Raw genomic sequence first — 20193 nt, 5'->3', positions numbered from 1 at the left:
AAGATGTTCAGAAGTAAAAACTTCTAAACACGGATACTCTCCTTGTGTAGCTACTAAAGGAATTTTAATAAGTCACTGAAAAGGGATATGGAGATCTATCAGAAATCAGAATGGTGGATAAACTATTCAGAATTTTGTATACTATTCTCAGTTTTCCTTAATATTTGATTGTATTTAAAAATATGTTGGTTCCCATACCACTTCTAACTATACTTTTTTTCCTCTGAATTTCTTTGTGGCTCTCTAATGTGAATGCCTCATGTCGTGCTTTCAGGAGCTCAGTTCATCCTGAAGTGCCTCTTGATTAGTTGTCTCTGTTACTTAGGAGCAGAGTATTTTAAACATGGCAATAATTATCTCTGCTCCTGTAACAAAACTCCAACCCAGAATACTAAGTGTTGAATGCAGTTAGCTCCATGTTTAATAGAGCTCTGCAGCTCTGTGTTTAATTCAAAACGTACCTTACTCCTCCCAGCTGAAGCTGAATACTGGATAATGGGCAGATAGTATGGTAAAGCCACCTGGTAATGTTCCATGATGGTAAATTTTAAATTGATCTTTCTTCTAATATATCCGTATTTGAAAGAGCTGTTGGAAGAGGTCTGTGACACATAAATTATGAACTTATTTTGCAGAGCAGCTATTGACTGTTTAACGTTACTTTTGATGTAATGATCTGAGGAATCTTAGTTCTGTGTAGCTTTTGGTTTTCTGTAGTTTGCAAGAGGAGTAGAGCTTCTGTAAAACAGTTGTTTCCATCTTTCAGGAGCCAGATTTTATTGATGATATAGAAGAAAAAACTCCCATTAGCAATGAAGTAGAAATGGAATCAGAGGAGCAGATTGCAGAAAGGAAAAGGAAGATGGTAAGTTGGGGAGCAAGTAGCTGCCTAAAGTCATCACTAAGGCTTAGTGACACCTGCTATTCCCGTGCTAATTGCTGCCTTTTTGTAGGCGTGTAGAATCCGAGTATGTGTGAAGTCAGATCCTTACATGAACTTACCCTTAAAATGCAAGAGTTGCTATTTGAGAACATTTCATCTGGGTTCATCCCTGCTTTCTGACAAAAGCTGCTTTTATCTTCAACTGTCTATTACTTTTTAACTGCCTTTAGATGATTTCTACAGTGTCTCTCTTAGATTTAAGTATTTGTTCTTTACTATTGTGTGCTATTTATGATGGTCATTTTTAGAGAGAGTGTTGGGAATTAGTATTTTGGCTATTCTATTTGAGTTCCCAACTTAAAAAAAACCCAGAAATCCTGTCTTTTAGAGGTTGGTAGAACAGTGTTACAAAAAGTAGCATTTAAAAATATGGGGGTTTTTGTTAGGCATTCAAACATTTTTAGCATGTTCTTAAATCTGAAACTTGTTTTTTTGTCAGGGTTGGTCTGATTGCAGACCTTTCCTCAGCAGTCTCTAGTAATCGCAGTGATTGTAACATCTCCCTTTAATCTGAACTTCTGCTGAACTTTATCTTCATGTCAGCATATGTTTAACACGTTCTGAAGTACTTTAAAAGATGGGGGAGAGTATTTAATTACATATTTATATGCATGAAAGATTATGACCGAAATTGATCATGGTTATTGTTAAATCCATCAGACAAGAGAAGAACGGAAAATGGAAGCTATCCTGCAAGCTTTTGCCAGACTAGAAAAAAGAGAAAAAAGAAGAGAACAGGCTTTGGAAAGAATCAGCACAGCAAAAACTGAGGTTAAATCGGAATGCAAGGAAGCACAGATTCTCAATGATGCTGAATTTATTCAGGTAGTTATCTGGAGCTTTATTTTAAATCTAACTTTTAACATTGCATATTTTGTCAGTTTGGATGTCGAACTGCACTTCAAGATGTATGAATACATTTTTTTTTTTTGCTCCCTCTGAACTCAAATACATTTGACCAAAATCTGGGTGGTTCTTCAACATTATGTTAGCTCCTAAATTTTTTTCCTAATAAGACACGTATAGAATTATTTAATGAGAAATATCTATTACATGAATTTATGCAGACATGCACACATCCCCCAGCTGTGTAATTCAGTCTGTCTTTGAAGTTCAGGATAGAAGCATTTACCAGTGTTGACTTTAGCCACAGGAGGGGGCTTTCCTTAGGCACTGTCTATAACCAGTGGAGAACAGTTTGCTTCTTTGGTGGTTTATTAAGGAACACGTTATAATCCTTTGTTATTTTTAAAGGAAAGAAGTTATTAAAGTGTATTTTCTTCTGAGTTCTTGCAGATGATACCTAATATCTTATAAACAGTTATTTACCCTATTGTTGCTGGATGCTTCTTAGTTTGCAAATACTCATACAGGTTCTCAGTTCAGGTTGTTTCCCTGAACAGTTCCTGTCAGCATTCTGTGAAGTACCTTTTGTGCAGTGCTAAATACCTAGTAAACTATAAATTGCAGAAAGAGTATTGGACTGAAAGACATCACGATGTAAGCAGTTGATTTCGAGCTTACAGATAAATTAATGTGATGTGTCAGTTCTTACACAAATCTGTCCTGGTCTGACCGGTGTGTTTGAGTACTCTCTACAAGTGCTTGGGAGGAAAATACATGAAATCTTCTCATTTGCCTTTAAGAAGGAGAGTAATATTATCTCTGAAATATCATAGTTCTGACAATAAAAATTGGAGGCTTTTTGGACCTGTAAAAGAAGAGGGAACTGACATTTTCATCTAAGAAAGATAGATAGCTCTAAATGTGTGTGGGATCTGTTTATGAGACTTCTGTGTTGTACCAGGAACCTGCAAAAGAAGAAACTGCCACCAAGCCTACCCCAGCCAAAGTTAATAGAACTAAACAGAGAAAAAGCTTCTCACGGAGTAGGACTCACATTGGACAGCAGCGCAGACGGCACAGAACTGTCAGCATGTGTTCAGATATCCAACCATCTTCTCCTGACGTGGAAGTAACTTCACAACATAATGAAGCTGAGAATGCTGCACTGGTCGCTGAACCTGAAGCGGAAACTGTTGTTACAGAAATGGTTACTGAAACAGAAGCTCCAGCACTTAGTAAATGCCCTACTAAGTATCCTAAAACAAAGAAGGTATGTGTCTTGAGCTATGGGGAGAAGAGAATGGATTTTAACAGAGTTTTAAAAAATTACAGACTGCTTCATCAGTATGCAACTGCCTTTTTTTTTTTTTTTTTTTATGGTTGACTCATTTCTTTAAAAATCACCATTGTATAACCAGTCACTGGTAATAGATTAAAGTTTGTAACATCCTCTGGTAGAAGTTCTTTTGGATTTTAAGAGACGTCCAAAATACATCTTTCAGAGCAATTTTGGAATAAAATGTTTCCTAAATGGGCTTTCTAAATGGATTGAAATACTACACATAACCAAAACATACTTAATTTAAATTAAAAAAACAGTGAAATAAGTTACCTTTACTTCAGATAGCAAACAGAATATCTCCAAGGAAATAATTAACTTCTGGTACTTTTCAAATGTCTGTTCTGAAGTGAATGGGTTTAAACACCCAAAATTTATGTGTGTGTTTGGAGAGAACATTCGTCTTTAGTGTTTTGTTTTTAAGGTTTTTTCCATTGGACTACATTGCAGAAAACTTCTAAGAAATGGCACAATATTTAAAGACACTTAAAAATCTTAAATCTGCAAGTGTGAATAAAGCAGTAAAACTTTCTGCTTTGACATTCTACGGACTGCATTAAAAAGTGTTTGTAGCTTGATTTACAAGAAGTTCTGGAAATTTTATATAGTGGAGGGAAAGGGGAAGGAAGTCATAGGTTGAAACTTCTTGTCAAATGAACAATAACAGTTTCAAGATGTTTTTATCTTAAACCCCCAAACACACCTTAGGTTTTTTTTTTTCAAGAGGCACCTGAGTCATCCTGTAACACTGCTTATTGCATCACTGTTAAATTCTTATGAGAGGGAAGACTAGGATCTTTCTTCCTTTCTTCTGTGTTGCATAGCAGGAAGGAACAAAGATGTCCCAAGTCTGAACTTTACTGCACTTCTTTGTTGTTTCATAGCATTAAGGATGAATATCTGTGAAGTGTCTCATCACATTGCACTCAGTGTACTCTAAGCGCAGAGAAAGTCCTGCTTTAAAAATTAATTAAATAGGTTTGTAAAAGACAAGCAACTTAAATATATTATGATAATCAGTGTTAAAGCCTTACTATCACATTATTATTATTTAGTGTGCTATTTTTGCATGTCCTTAATTTTGAATCATTGTAAAATTTAGGAGGTTAGTTTATCTGTTAATAGAAACTCAAATCCACTGGCATGTTTTTTAAAAACACTGAACTACTTAAAGAAAACCCTTTTTTGACTAATGTACCTTAGTCCATGTGTTACAAGTTAATTCAGCTACAGTTGAAGATTCATGTTCAAGGCACCTGCCTGAGATGTTGACTGAGGCACAGTCCTGACAGTACAGAACTTTGATGAGGAGTTTAAGTTTGTTATATTAATGTTACAGCATTTCTCCTCAGCCTAATTACTCAGGCACAAGTTTAAAATTTGCTTTGGAATTTTATTACTAAGTTGACATTCTTAAGTACAGTTGATAGGGGCACTTGTATAGTATGTTCAGTGGGAATTAAATTCAGAAGAACTAAATGTAGTTTACAACAACAACAAGAACAAAAAAAAAAAAAGCCCCAAACTGGTATGTAAACAAATCTGTAGTGATTTCTTCTGCTATCCCCATTATTTCACTGAAACTGTCCTCATTCTCGCTGTGTATTTTTAAACTTGCAGCCTGGACACGAACTGTTTAATTTGTGTAATGGTTGACGAGATGAATAATTAGACTAAAAAATTTTTAAATGCCACTAATAAAAACCGTCATAAAACAGTAATTTCTTTTCTCTCTCTGTTTAGCACTTGGTCAGTGAATGGTTAAGTGAAAAGAGTGATAAAGCAGGGAAACCTACAGACAGTCTACCAGAAAGGCCTCTACGCATAACTACAGACCCTGAAGTTCTGGCTACTCAGCTGAATTCTTTACCTGGTCTCACTTACAGTCCACATGTTTATTCAACTCCAAAGCACTATATTCGTTTTACTTCACCATTCCTTTCAGAAAAAAGGAGGAAAAAAGAACCTGTGGAAAACATTACTGGCTCTTGTAAGAAGGTAATGCTTCCCTTCGCTATGGTTCCCCATCCCATATTAATTAAAAAGAAGTCTATTTGCTATCATAAATTTAGGCAGAAGAAAAGCTGGTTGGCAAACCATTTCAGTGGTGAGATGCGTTTTGAAATGTTCATCATTAAACTTCAAAGTCACTAATGGGAACTTGTTGTCTTACAGCGTTGGTTGAAGCAGGCTTTGGAAGAAGAAAATTCAACAGTGATTGATAGATTTAATTCACCATCACAAGAGAGATCTAGAAGTCCAGCCATCAATGGTGAACATAAAAGTCCTCTATTACTGAATGACAGCTGTTCCTTAACAGGTGTGAAACTTTTACTAGTACACTGCATAAGAGTTATATCAAAGTAGCTGAATGTGGAGAACTGTGTTTTTTAAAGTGATGTTACTTTCTTTGAAAGAAATGCTTCATTGCATAGGGCTTGGGATTTTTCCCCCCTTTAATGTATGTTAGATAAGAAACCACCATATCTCATGGCATTTACAGTCAACAAAAGACTAATGGTTTTGACTGTTAAGAGATCAGGTGTTAAATTACTTTCCATGCTGTTCTGTATATTTAGATTCCTTTAAAACTCATTAGGCCTGTGTAGCATGCAGGGGAAAAAACTTGTAGGCATAATAGAAAATGGGAACGCACTAAAAACTAAACACACTTCCATAAGGATAATTCCTTATCCTGTCATATGATTGCTGTTTACAGTCCTGAACTTACAATCTCCACTTTTTAGCTGAACAGTCTTAAAAATGCAAGAAGTTGACTTTCCCTTTTCTGGAGACACAGACAGTTCTTCCCAGCATCTTAACACACAGATTTCAGTTACTGATATATCCGTAGGCTGTTAAAGAGTTTATTTTTCAGGAAGTCTGTAGGCTGTTAAAAGTTCATCTCTCAGGAAGCCTGCCCTTAAAAGATTTTTGTAACCATGCAGGTTTTTAATGTGGAATTCGTAATTTCATTACATAAAGTGACAACTGTAAGTGATTGCTGTATCTAGATATCTTCCAACTTTTTTCTAATTTTAACACACAGATCTAACCACACCACTGAAAAAGCGAAGACTGTATCAGCTGTTGGAGTCTGCATTCTCAGAAACCTCCACACCTACTCCTTCTCCCTATGCCACACCGACCCATGCTGACATCACTGCCTCCGAGCCATCCTTGTTTGCTACTCCTCCTAGGGTAAAAACAGAAGATGAAGCTTGTAGAAATGGTTACAAACCCATATATTCACCAGTTACTCCTGTAACTCCATGTATACATGGAAATACCATGCACTTTGAGGTGAGATTTATCAAGAATTTTAGTGTGTTCGGAGAATGTGTTTGGACATTCCGGTGTCAATCGGTATTTGTACTCCTCTTACAAAGGGGGGATTTATGTTTCTCCAAGGTAAAAAATAAACTGACTTGCAATTTCTTCTTCTTTATTTAGAATATTTCCTCACCTGACAGTTCCCCAGAAATAAAAAGGCGAGCTTACAGTCAAGAGGTAAGGAAACATGCACAAACCTGCAAAGGGTATCTTGATTTCACCTGTATGGCTGCACTGTTCTTAGTAAATGCTGTTCACCAGCCATTGCAAGTTCCTCACAATGTAAAGGGTAAATTCCCTGTAGGTTATTTGCGTACTGCTTTTTATTTCCACTTTACCTGTTACATTCTCTATTTTAAACTGGTTTCTTTCTTTTTCCGTATCATTTAAAACTCCTCATGACTGGAATGGAAAGGAGTAACTGTAATTTCCAGAGAAGAACAGAAAAAGAACACTTTGCTTTCCAGGCTGTAGTTAGATTCAGATTAACATTTCTCCTTGTTACCAGCATCTCTTAATTGTTTTTCTTGATCCCAGTTATGCTCAGAGTGAGAGAGCAGAGCACAAAGGTAGTAAATGGGCTTAGGTGGATTAGGAGAAGCATCAAGTGCTGTTGGAATGTGCCTGGGTACTCCCAGTGTGCAGAATGCATGTGTCCTGCTTTGTCTCAAAATTCAAAAGTGTCTTGGAAAAACTTTTCTCCCTCTTTGAAATAAGTGTTTTGACATTGAGGAGAATCTCTTTTATGTTGAGTTGAAGCAAATGCTTTGTAGCTTCCTGACCAGAGACTTGCTGCTGTTGCCACTGCTCTCCTTCTTCTACCAGTCATAAAATCTGGCAAATAATGTTTATTTTTACTTTGGTTAATGTGCATTTTGTTAAAATGCTTTAACCTAATACATGGGAATAGTAGAAATAAGTGTCTGGCTGTAGAATTGTTTCTTAAAACAGATAAATTCATGGTACTTTAAGGCTTTTAGTCCCACTTAGAGGCACAGCTGATTGTCAGAATAGTTGCAGTTTTGATGGAGTGTGAAAAAATAGTTGATGTGTGTTTTCTTCACACAGGGTTATGACAGAGCATCGATTCTAGCACTGAATTCTTTCAGAAATTCCAGCCTGACAGAAATGGGCCTGCAAGAAATAAAGACTATTGGATATTCTAGTCCAAGGAATAGGACTGATGTCACACGGCAGTGCACTGGAGAAATGGAATCTGTGTCAGACCTCCAGCTGGGACTCGAAGTAATTGAGCAAAGTGCACTGCATAAAAACCTGGAAGCCCCCACACATGATAGGACTGATGCAAACAGCCAACTAGAAACTGCTCATTGTGGACGGGGCACAATTTATTCTTCCTGGGTAAAAAGTCCTGACAGGACAGGTGTAAATTTCTCAATGAATTCTAATTTGAGGGACTTGACCCCTTCACATCAGTTGGAGGTAGGAGGTGGATTCAGAATAAGCGAGTCCAAGTGCCCAATTCAAGATGATGGAAGAGGCATGTTCATGGAAGCATCTGTTTTTTGTACTTCAGAAGATGGAATTGCACCTGGCTTTGGAAGGAATGTCAATAACGACAATTTGATGGATGGAAATTGCACACCCCAGAATCCTCCACAGAAGAAAAAGGTTATAATTTTAAGAATCATTTGGTCTGCCTTTTGTCAACTGCTAATGATACTTCCATAAGAGAGAGAGCCCTAATGTAATAAAAACCAGCTGGTGGCTCATCTTTATATACTACAGTGTAATAGACATTTTTGAGGGGAAATAATGAAGGGCAAAGAGTAAAGCTGCATACAGCCATCAGTAAATTTATTTTTTCCAAGTAATAGATACAAATTAACTTCTATTTCATATGAGTCTTAAATTAATTGCTCAATAAATTGCTTTTCAGGTTTGAAAATGGTTGCTTATGCCATTTGGTGTTACACTGTTCTATTATACAGGATATATAGTAGCATCATAGAGATGATATACGTGAACATCTGTTATGAATTACTGCAAGAAATTGCACTAACAGATTTAGGATACTCTGACTTTAAAGTCAGAACTGCACAGAAATACTTAGTTCCAATATTTTTCTTGACTTAATTTGGTTGTTGGTTTGGGGTTTTTTTATCAAATACTGTGTTTGAAAAATAAGTGCAATTTAAATTTGCTACTCTCATGAAACAGTTCTTGTGGGTAAGTGGTGTGGTCATGGGCAACTCGAACCAGGATTGGAAGTTGCTTTGCAGAGCTCTTAGGTTGCATTGTAGTGTCAGGTGAGAGTCCCTTTGCAGGAAGGACAACAAACATGTAATGCAATGATCTCCAGAGCAACAGCTTGCCAGTTCTGTCTCATCAAAGACTGTAGTATTCTTTCTTGTTTGAAAGATGTGATTTATTTTCTTTATGGAAGTAGTGATGAGAGGGGTGGGGGCATTTTCTGTGTGTGTATGTACATGCACCGTGGGGTTTTGGTTTTTTGGTCACATTACAGCCCCTTGTATGTGCCTTCTCCCTTGTGGGCAGGGAGCATCCTGCTGGGGAGCACTCAGGATTCTTCCTTCAGCAGTTCTCCAGCAGAACTGGGTTTTTGTTTACTTTGCTTCAGGCTGAGGCATAAACAGAGTGAGATTGGTAGGAATTCTGTTCTTACCTGGTCAGGGTCCTGAGAATTTTATTGATCCTGTGTGTGTTACTGTAGCCCTGCTGTTTTGGCAAACCCCAAAAGAAAACATAAGCCAAAATTTCTGTAACTTCACATTCTTCTTTTTCTGAAGGCTAAATCGGTCTTAACAAATCCCAGCAGCACTTCATGCTTCAGTAATCCTCCTCCTTTCTCTTGCTGATTCTGGATTCTTCCAGATTGTCACTGATGAGGGCTGATGGTACACTAATACCTGAACAAAAAAAAGGTGTGGCTGCCCCCTGTCACCCCTGAATCCCAGGATTCCTGTCTAAAATTTTCAGTTTGAAGAAACAACCAGAGAAAATTGCATCTGTATCGCTGAAGGAATGGGTTTTAGGATTTCCAAAGACACACACAAAAAAATTTGCAGGCTTTGACAGTATAAAAGGAGGTGGTGGTGGGCTAGATCTCACCAAAGGCGAAAGGTGAGAATTCAGGAATTTTGTAGGAAATAAATAGAAGCCTTTTTTTTCCTAGGATCACATAAGACAGGAATATCTTAGGGCAGGTCTTTGGAGGAGGTTTTTTCATATTTCAGTGTTCCTGTGGACATTTGTTTTGCTCTTTTCTCTCACCATTGCACAAGTTTTTCCCTTTTCAGTACAGTCCTGTATCTAGTGACTATACCGCAAAGGCTTTGTCTGCTCTTAACATTTAAGCTTTCTTTAAATCAATATTCTTCAAAGGGTCTCTGTCACATGGTGTGGAAATACAAAGTTATTTGAAAGCAAGATCAGTTCTTAACCTGAACTTTTTTATGAAAAATCAGGTACTTCTCTTCTTACCCTGACATGTGGTTGAGTCTCTAACGGATAGAGATCTGTTTGAAAGCAAACAAAGAAAAACCCTTAGGACTGCAAACAAAGCAGGCTGCCTTGCTTTTCTCTGTGTGTAAAAATGGATGACAGCTTTTATTGAGGAGTAAGCCAGTTAAACATTAATTTTTTTTCATTATTGCATGTTAGTTTCTTGGTTTGGATGTTGTGTGGTTCAGAGTAGGTTGTTGATAACTAGGAGAATTTATAGATATTAAATGTCATTTTCACCAAACTAGTGTAATTTCTGAATAAAGTAGGTCTGAAGGTCAGTATTTCAGCTCTTTGCTTCAAATCCTGAAGATTCATAGTGAAAATGTTGGAACATTTTTTTTCTCACTGATGACAACTTACTGTTTAAACTGATTTCTATTCTGTGGAAGGTCTGCGTAGGGATTTTACATGCATATATATAAAGTAGAAACCACTTTTCACGTGTCATTATTTTTGGTAATAAACTTAGAATTAGCTTAAGAATATGTTCTTAATCAGTCTCTTTTAGCATGCAGTAAAGACAGAAATTCAAAATAAACTCTGGGGAAAGAATGAAAATTTAAGTTGCAAATTCTGTATGTTAAGGAAAATGTATGATGAGCTTTGATACATGCAGCAGAGTGAAGCAGAAGGGTAGTGGGTTTTTCATACAAGGGAGTCAGGCTTGAGAGCAGGATATGACCTCTCAAAATTTGCTTTACTGTATCAGTATACTCTTACTAATGCTGCAGTTCCAGGAGAAACTGTCCCTTGTAGCTACAACCACAGGTGAACTTTTTGCTGACTTGTGTCATCTGCTTCTTCCCTGAGGCAGAATACATACTTGTTCTCTTGGCAGAAGCTTTTTTATAACATTGTCTTTACAGTTTTTAGTAGCTCAGTGCTCTGTAAATTCACTGCAGATGTGGTGAAATGTCTTCAATTAATCTATCCTCATTTTCTTTTAGAACCAATTAAATGGTCTTACTAAAATAATACATTTAATTGAAACTGAGAAATTAAAGAGGTAAAACTTCCCTTCTAATGTTTGTTTTCTGGGTTTTCTTGCTCCTTAGGTGTCCTTGTTAGAATACCGTAAGAGACAACGAGAAGCTCGAAAAAGTGGCTCAAAGACAGAGAACTTCCCCCTGGTTACTGTATCTCCTCATGCTGCTGGTGGAGGAAATACAAGTAATAACAATGGTGCTAATGATGGGTATAACAACAGTGGTGAAAATGGGGAGCAAACTGATAACACTGCAAGCCTGCCTTTACCACTGCCAGCTACTGTTTATAATGCAGCTCCAGAGGACAATGGCAACAACTGTGCAATTAAGGAATCTTCCTCCAGTGAGAAGAATGAACCAGAAGTTCAGTGGTAAGCCACAAAACTCTAGGACTAAAATTCAGAAGAATTATGTACTTAAATCCAAATCTTTCCTGTTTGACATTAGTTTCCATTAAGGGTGCAGTGGCAGATTACTGACTTGGAAGTCCTTTCAGATTAGTGGAGTCATCTCACCTCTTTCCTCAGAAATATAGAAGATACATCATAAAGATTAAAATATATTAAAAATTACCCATAAGACATTGGTGAAATTATTTTAATTCTGCTTTCCTTTTTTATTTTTTGAGAGCAAAAGAGGTATTAATTTGAGCATTTGTGTCCTTGTTTCCACTCCTTTGTCTGTGGGCTGAAGAGAATGTTTTTCATGTTAAATCTCAGACCTTTCCAAAAGGTGCTGTAGAGGAAGAGAGTGGAACAGGAGAATGATCTGTATTGATTAACAAAAGCTTCTGGAAGACCTTAGGAGGTCTGTGTTTCAGTCACGTGGCTGGAACATGTGTGGGATGTTTGCTGTGGCTCAGTTGCCACGTGCAGGGCTGCAGCCCGGCCACCGGCTCCTGCTCAGGGAGGGAGCGTGTGATGACACTGACAGTGTTGTTCAGGATGGTTAAAAGGTTCCCTTGTTTGCAGACCATATGGTCAGTTGAATGCCATGCCAGGTACTCCTAACAACCAAAAATCCTGAGGAGAGATGGAGTATGGATGGGGGTGAGATAGAGTGACTTCAGTCTGTATAAAACACTGCACATATTTTTCACTGTAGTTTTGGTAGCCTTAAAGTAGATGGTCAGCTGTGGTGACAGTGTTTCCAAAACGTTAGTGCAAAATAAACCCTGCAGATGTTCTTCATGCTGTAGTGAAGGCCTAACTGTGTTGGGGATGAACATGGGCTGAGGAGTTGAACATCCTTCTGCTCACATACTCCAGCTGTTCTAGAAGCTGTTCCAGAAGGATTTTGTAGAGCCAGTTGAAGGGAGAGAACGTTAAGTGCAGTCTTAAGCATTCCACTGAAAAGTGGCTGTAAGTTCACTGTGCAGAAGACACTGCATTATATTGTAATCAAAGGATGTGGAAACAGGCTAAACAGAGTTAACTACTAGGATTTTGCAGTGACCCTGCACAGCAGCACCAAAATTTATTTCAGTGCACCAGTATCATGGAATAATGCCATATGTCCTTGCCATAAAGGAAAGCAGAGTTTTGTGGAGTGTTGTTATTTATGATGTTCTTGATCAGGTTGTGATTGAGAGATGTAATCGATTGTAAGAGAGAAGATCAGACTGTCATTGCATCCCCACTGGCAAGTAAATGTAGAAGCTTAAAACAGAGGTATATTTGTAGTAGTGCACTATGTACAATTCTGGATCCACTGTTAAAGAGAAGATTCTTAACAACAAACAAGGTGATTGTTTCCAGTTTCCAGTTTTGGAAGAAGACAGTTTTCTACAAATGGACACTAGGAACAAGTACCTGTAACCTTTATTGTTTTACTTTTCGGTTGTTGAGAAAACAATCCCACAGATCTACAGGTATTCCCTGATTGAGAGGAATTACCAGTTCCTGTAATGTAACAGGGTTGCAGGAAATCAGTGTATTTGAAGTGGGAGAAAATACATACAAACCACTTAACTAATAATGTTCCTTATGTACATCCAGTTATTTGGTTGTTACATGCAGCCAACACTGTAAACTCTCTGACTCTGTATTTACATATACATTGTCCTAAATTTGGTCCGTGGGAGTACATCTTAAATTTAAAATGTGCTTCTCTCTTGCAGGACTGCATCAACCTCTGTGGAACAAGTGAGAGAACGAAGTTATCAGAGAGCTTTGCTTCTCAGTGATCATAGGAAAGACAAGGACAGCGGTGAGTTGATTTATCATGTTGATGGTGTATAAATCTAACCAGTTCCCCCATGGTAGTCTGTAATCATTCTAATACTGTGTTTGGGTCTGCTTCATCTGTAGGGGGAGAATCATCTTGTAGGCCATGCTCACCGTCTCATGTTCAGTCTCCATCTCATTCAAATCTCATTTCCCAGTTGCAGCTTAAGGTCCCTTCTTTGACTGAATTTATGGAAGGTCAGTAAGCAGATGACCTTGTGTGACACTTAAAATAGTCTCTTGTAACAGCTTTAATAGCTCTTTTAAAGTCACATATAAAGATCTCTGCAAAAGATTTGATTTTCCCACTTTGATTTATCTCTGCTTTATTTCTATAGAGCCTGATTCTGAAAATCCAGAGCCAACTTCTGAATGTCCGTCCCCAGATTCTTCACAAAGGACTTGTAAGAGTCCGTCAAAAGCAAGCAAGGTAAAGCAACAGTGTTTGCACAATAAGCACAGGAATAGCCATACACATCTGTGGTTTATCTTTAAAAATGTTAATCTTATTGTTTACACGTTCATCTATCTGTGCAGTAATTTTACACAGGTAAACACTTGTAAGAATATTTATCCATACACTCTGGAAAGTCAGTTTGTGTGCTGTTCCTTCAGTATCTGTACGTATTTATAGATGATCTTGCATTTAGACAGAGAAGAGATGGTGTCTGGATTCAGTACCAGTGCTGTTCTGAGGGGTGAGTGCTGAAGAACTGGCACTCAGAACCAACAGCAGGGATGTGATTTACCCTTAACAGGAGGTTGCTCTTGTCGTGGCAGGGTTTGGCACTGTTTTGTTAGTCAGGGCACTGATAATACAGGGGAGGATGTTGAGTAATTGCCTGTGCCATATGAAATGAAGTAATTCAGGTAGTAATGTTTAGTCTGCTTGCTTGCACTACCTCAGCTTTAAAAAGTTAAATCATGCTAAAAATGGCTTTATTTTTGTAAGTGGTCTTCTCTGGAATTACTTCTTTCAGATTCAGAAATCCAAAAGTTTTAACACATAACAGATTCAGACTTTGACCTGATGGGTCCTACTTCTGTTACAACTTTAAAATACAATTGCTAGTCTTTGACTTTGAAGAATTATTGACACATACTTGCTAAAAATAATGTCTTTCTAAGCTTAATCTTTCTGTTGTTCATGTTTTTCTTACACCATATTTTCTTATCCTGCACCTTGATGCTTCTTTTTTGCCATCAGGGAGGGTATTCTGAGATCTTCTTTTCTCTCTGCTGCATGCATAGTTGAATATTTTGAATGTGTAGCACTGACTTGACTTTCTTTTCATTCCAGCCCTCTTCACCGAATCCTGTAGTTTCAACGCAGTCACTTGGGAAAACACCCACAAAACCAGATTCGCACTGGGAAACTGCAGCTAATGCACCTGAGACCGAATGTGCGAACCATCCAAAATCTGAGCTGCAACAAAAACAGCTGACAAACAACGTCCAAGCACTTTCAAAGAATCATCCATCTCAATCACATCTGCGCAGTTCTGCTGAGCAACTCTCACATTCACAGAAGTTGCCTTCCGCACCTTTGAAGCTGCATTGCCCCCCTTCGCCTCATGTAGAAAATCCTCCCAAGTCTTCTACCCCTCACGCGCCTGTGCAGCACGGTTATCTGTCACCAAAGCCTCACTCACAGCAGTTGGGATCTCCATACAGACCTCATCATCCACAGTCACCTCAAGTTGGAACACCCCAGAGGGAAACACACCGAACCTTCTATCCGGCAGCACCCACCCTTCAGCCCAGTAATCAGCCACAGGCGAGCGGGCCCCTGTTCACTCAGACAACATCAGGACAATCCTCAGCTTCTTACAGTCAGTTTAACCAACAAAATTTGAACAGCAATGCACCACCTCCCCCACCCCCTCCACCCCCTTCTTCTACTTACTATCAAAGCCAGCAGCCCTCTGGAAACTTTCAGAGCTACAGCCAGCTGAAGGGCAGCATACCCCAACAAACTGTGTTTTCATCTGGACCAAATCAAGCACTTCCTGGCACTGCAGGTCAGCAAACAGTGCCGGGACACCACGTAGCTGCAGGGCATTTTCTGCCATCTCAGAACCCCAGTATTCATCACCAGGCATCGGCATCCGCTGCTCCGCCGCCACCTCCACCACCGCCTGCGCCAGGGCCTCACCTTGTCCAGCAGCAAAGTACTCATCAGCAGCACTCTGTAGCACATGTTGTCGGTCCAGTCCATGCCATGGCAGTGGCTCCTGGATCGCACATTCATTCTCAAGCTGCTGGTCACCATTTGCCACCACCTCCTCCACCACCAGGTCCTCTCCCCCACCACCAACCTCCCCATCCTTCCACGGGACACCAAGGTTTGCAAGCACAACACCAGCATGTTGTAAACTCAGCACCTCCCCCCCCTCCGCCCCCTCCCTCCAACGTTATCGGTTCGGGCCACCACCCGGCATCAGCACAAGGGTTACACCACCCCTCTCATCAAGGACCCCCCCATTTCCCTTCAAACGCTCACACAAGCGTGTCCTCCTATTCCTCGCAAGCCCCACATCACACGACGTTAGGACCTGGACCTCAACATCAGCCTGCTGGCACAGGACCTCATTGCCCACTCCCTGGTCAGGGTCCTCACATCCAACCTCAAGGACCAAACAGTATTGCAACACCTACTGCTTCCGGGTTCTGCCCTCACCCCGGCTCCGTGACCCTTCCCCACGGAGTGCAAGGGCAGCAGCAGGCCTCGCCGGTGCCGGGACAGATCCCCATCCACAGAGCACAGGTGCCGCCCACTTTTCAGAACAATTACCATGGGTCAGGGTGGCATTAAAACAGATCCCTTTAGTTATAAACATTTTTAAAATGTTCTGTAATATAAACTGTGTATATTTAATATGTACCTATTCAAGGTACTTTTTAAAGCTTGTACATGATACTTTGTATAAAAGCAAACACCAGTGCTCTTCCATTGTATCCTTTCCATTTTTTGCTTTTTAAAATTCCTGAAAATGTGCTGTTAAGCCAGTATTAGGTATTTCTTTTTATTTTGTAAGTGGACATTCCAGCTGTTTTTTCTGGCAGTAGGTTTGATGCTGCATAATGTTTAAAATTTTATTGTTGCAGTTAAATTCATTTAGTGAAAGTTTTCTATATTACTTTTATACATATGTAATTAAATAAGTACACAGGCTAAGTGATGGCACTAACAGTTTGTTTTGTTTTTTTTTCATTTTCTTCTGTCAACAGTTTTTTGTGTGCATAGAGATAGGAAACAATGCAATACAGATTTTTATAGTTTTGGTGTGGACATGGCTTTTTGTTTCATCAGTTATTTGCAGAAATTGTAATTTAATGTATAGACTGTTTCTAATGTCTGACGAGTGCTGTAAATACTGTATTTCTTTCGCTTGTAAAGTTGCTTAAAGCTTCTTTCATTTGATATAGTATTGTATATAATAAGTCTTTTGCAAAAAAAAAAGTGTGATCTTTGTGAAAGTAGTACAGTATATGATCTTTAATTTTTTTTAATATACTGTCACATTGCAGCACTGGTTGGGCATTTTAATTCATGTTAATAAATCACAATTATGTCAGTTTTAACTACTTGTCCTGGAAGGGTGGTATGTCAGCAGGGAAGTGGCCTTAGGTCTGTGGAACACCCCCTCTGCTCCCTGCGAGGCTGTTCACTTCCCTGCAGTCTCCAGCTGTGGCTTTACTTCTGTAGCACAGACAGATGTGGAACAGGCTGGAGAAGGAGGTTGAGGAAGAATCCCCCCAGGCACAGCAGAGTCTTGGGTCAGTTTACTGATGTTAATCAGGGGCAGTGATGTGGTACAGTGTTGTGTGCTAGAGGTGTTCTGACCTTGGCTACAGCCGTGGAGCCACCTGCAGCTCATTGTAGTTCATTGTAGTTCCTCTTTCCCTTTTTGTAGCTCTTCAGGCCCTGCTGTTGGTGCAGACTTTGAGGAGTTGAGTGTGTGATGCTGTAAGGGGGCACAGAATGTTATAAACTATGTAGCACTTTGGTTTTTTAAGGGCAGTGTTTTTTTCCTGCAGCAGAAGAGCAGCAGCTGCTGTAAGTGCTTACGGGTGCAGTTATTCTGTAATGGGTGTGTGACAGTGTCCTTCTATCTCAGCAGTAACTGCTCTCAATTCTGCTCACATAACAGGACGGTGCTCAGTGGCTCCAACTCAGAACCAGAGAGGAGAACCAGTGTGGGAGGAAACCTGAAACGGGATAGGAGGGGAAGTGGCTGCTCCTACTCACTGAAAAAAAGTGGTAATTCTTTTTAAACTGTAGACAAAGACTGGGGCCACTTTAATTTCTAATTTGACTCTAATTAATTTTATTAGTTAAAAACACACACTTAGAAATGCTTTCCTGAACACCTGCTGGCTCTGCAGAACACACACAGTGGGGAGTGCACTATGTTTTGCACTAGCCTGATGTAGGACAGGATTAGGCCATCAACAGCAGAAAAACTGAACCCACTCTAGCTAGGAGTTGCTCATCACTGTTTTTGAAAAAAATCTACATCAACCTCTTGAGCTCAGTATTCAAAACTGGTTGTCTGCCCCCGCTTCCACACCTCCATGAAGTGACAACATCATTTTGAGTGTAAAACACACGCTGTGCAGGGCAAGGCCTTAAGTGCAGCACAAGGAGCTGCTGCACGGGGGTGCAGAGTGGGACGAGGCCTTGCTGCCTCAAGTGCTTCTGCAGTGCCATGGCCAGGCTAGAGGGGAGAGCCGTGCCTCTTGTGCTCACTTGCCTGCCCTGGCTTGACCTGGCACTTTAATCCAGTGCCAGCATTTTCTGTGTATTTAAGAACATGGTTCTGACATGTAGCAATGGGCACTACAGGGGCCAGGCTGGCTGTGAAGTTGAACATAATTTTTACCTCCAGTTCAAGTCCACTGTGGCATCATCCTTCGCACCAGTGTTGTCCTTGCAGCCATTAAAAGCAGTTCCAGGGATGCGGGTGAAGGCACACGGTCCTGAAACCCAGTTGCTGTCAGGGCCTCAGAACTGGATGAGTTTCTCCCACCCGGGGCTTTGGCAGTTCTCTGGAGGAGTGGCTGCCCCAGCCCTTCGCTTGTGACAGGAGTTAAACAGCCGGTAGGAAAGGCTCTTGTTTGCTTTTGCCAGGTTTCACCCAGCAGCCACTCCCAGCCCTCCTGCCACAGGCTGCTCTCACTGACACCAGGGGGGGTATTTCATAAAGGAACACAGGAAGCTGCGTTTCTCTGGCCAAGCTACGCCAGCCCCCACCCCCCACCCCTCCAGCACAGCAGCTGAGTCGTGGCTAGGCAAAGATTCCAATGACCAGCAACACTGTCTGAAAAAACAAAACACTTTAATTAGACAACTGCAAGCACCTCAAACAACTGGTTATTGTTACAGCATGGGGCTATCTTCTCACAATCTAGTTATTGCAAAGGCATGTGAATAAATTTCATATGGACAAAGTCAAGAAAAAAAGTGGCACTGTAGTTACATGAAGATCAGGAGTAAGCTTACATTCATCCCACTGACTTCTAAAAGAGGCCCAAACACACCTCCATACTGTACATTCTAAAATCTGTATTGCCTATAAGCTTCAGCCTATGCAGCCTTTCCTAGAAAACACGTAATTGTTGCGTGCAACTTACAATGGGCAGTCGTATGTCTACGGATGGGAAAGAATAAAGCTAGTGCAATTTCTTTTAGAAACATGTAAAGCTATGAATGGAATGAGCATGATCTCACTTCTTGGATTATTTTACCCACTGCCCTGTAAATATCTGCAGCTATATCCTTCCTTAACTGACGCCAAGCACACACTTTTATTATAAAAGATCAGTAATTCTACACAGAGAGTGGTTCTCATGCTCTACTTTTAATTTTTTTTCTTTTTCTTAAGGTATAGTACAACTTACAGTGCTTATAAAAAGGCAACACCATATGGTACCATGTCTTCACTATCACATTGTAGGGAAATTGCTATTTTTCTTTTCTTAAAAGCACTTAAAATAGGCAAAAGTTCTAAAAGGGAGTGCTAAATGATAATGCATACTTTATTAGAAAGAAGTCTAGCCTTCCTTTAAAGTGCCATTTGGGGAATGAAATCCTGTAAACCAGAGCCACTTTGTTTAAAATCCAATGAACGGGAACTGCTACAGAATAGAAAGTTTACACAATTCCTTAAAGCAGTTTAAAGTCCACTACATGCAATTGGTTTGCTATAAAGCTCTCTAAAACTTAAGTCGCTTTACTCTGAAATTGAGTCCCCAGTCCCATATTTAAATGGAAATAAACATTTACAGGGTGCATTTACATACACTATAATACAAGAATGATGTCCCTTTGCCAGAAGATAAAATTGTACAATTCCTCACTGTAACTCAATTCTGACTTGATAAATTTCTTACACTCGTAAATTATATAATATGCATCAGCTAAAATATTTTTTTTTTCATAAATAGTTACAAAACTTGCCAAAACACATGGGGGGAAGTTTCCTTTGTTCAAAAATCTGACATCTGAATGTCACACAACACAAGAAACAATGCTTAAAGACACGTTAAGTGTTTTCTGAAGAAAGTGGGTGAGTAAACTACTAGCTGAAGACAAAAAGACTACCCTTCCCCAAGAACACAGTGCACAAAAAGCAAAATGTCAAACAGTACCTCAAGCAAAATAAAGGTCTGAGGATTGAAGCCAGCTCACGTGTGATCCTGCTAAAGATTTTGTGACAGTCACCATTTAGGTCCAACGCATTGGAAAGTGGTTGCTGGCTTTTTTTTTTTTTACAGCTGGGAGATTTCTGCTAAGAATTCAGCCATGGATGCCTAAGGCATTCTCCAGCTGAAGCGCGTTTCTCTGGGACCATTTCTAGCATGGGGATCAGGAAATCTGTAAACTGTGCAGCATCTTCATGAGGCCAACCGTACTTCTCCACAAGCACATCAAAAAGACTCCAAGGTTTCAGCTTGGTAATGTGTCGGAGTTCTCCTGCGAACAGAAAGATGAATGGCATTAAAAAAACACCTCATTATCCATGTAAG

At 39.6% G+C, this 20193-nt stretch overlaps 2 protein-coding genes across 11 annotated transcripts in view; one reads left to right on the top strand and one right to left on the bottom strand.

Annotated features, from left to right (window-relative positions):
- KMT2E (lysine methyltransferase 2E) overlaps nt 1-20193 on the top strand; it is a 62478-nt gene that overhangs the window by 41021 nt on the left and 1264 nt on the right. For 3 of the 6 annotated variants that reach the window (XM_027639581.1, XM_027639582.1, XM_027639583.1), the window contains 14 exons: nt 767-865; nt 1604-1768; nt 2751-3059; nt 4872-5126; nt 5304-5448; nt 6178-6431; nt 6582-6638; nt 7530-8093; nt 11006-11307; nt 13056-13144; nt 13246-13359; nt 13500-13591; nt 14462-15928; nt 17316-17425. In XM_027639581.1, the coding sequence (XP_027495382.1) occupies nt 767-865; nt 1604-1768; nt 2751-3059; nt 4872-5126; nt 5304-5448; nt 6178-6431; nt 6582-6638; nt 7530-8093; nt 11006-11307; nt 13056-13144; nt 13246-13359; nt 13500-13591; nt 14462-15928; nt 17316-17387 (3984 nt within the window). In that variant the 3' untranslated portion in view covers nt 17388-17425. Of the gene's footprint in view, nt 1-766; nt 866-1603; nt 1769-2750; nt 3060-4871; nt 5127-5303; nt 5449-6177; nt 6432-6581; nt 6639-7529; nt 8094-11005; nt 11308-13055; nt 13145-13245; nt 13360-13499; nt 13592-14461; nt 16747-17315; nt 17426-20193 lie in introns of those variants that run through there. The other 3 variants (XM_027639584.1, XM_027639586.1, XM_027639585.1) reach the window with 3 other exon arrangements.
- SRPK2 (SRSF protein kinase 2) overlaps nt 18485-20193 on the bottom strand; it is a 140201-nt gene continuing 138492 nt past the window's right edge. For 3 of the 5 annotated variants that reach the window (XM_027639590.1, XM_027639591.1, XM_027639587.1), the window contains one exon: nt 18485-20140. In XM_027639590.1, coding sequence (XP_027495391.1) covers nt 19956-20140 — 185 coding nt within the window. In that variant the 3' untranslated portion in view covers nt 18485-19955. The remainder of the gene's footprint in view (nt 20141-20193) is intronic. The other 2 variants (XM_027639589.1, XM_027639588.1) reach the window with 1 other exon arrangement.

This window comes from Corapipo altera, unplaced genomic scaffold, assembly GCF_003945725.1.
Source record: "Corapipo altera isolate COAL_440 unplaced genomic scaffold, ASM394572v1 1b, whole genome shotgun sequence".
Lineage (NCBI taxonomy): Eukaryota > Metazoa > Chordata > Aves > Passeriformes > Pipridae > Corapipo > Corapipo altera.
The sequence above is the reverse complement of the archived record's forward strand: the minus strand, read 5'-3'. Positions and strand labels throughout refer to the sequence as shown.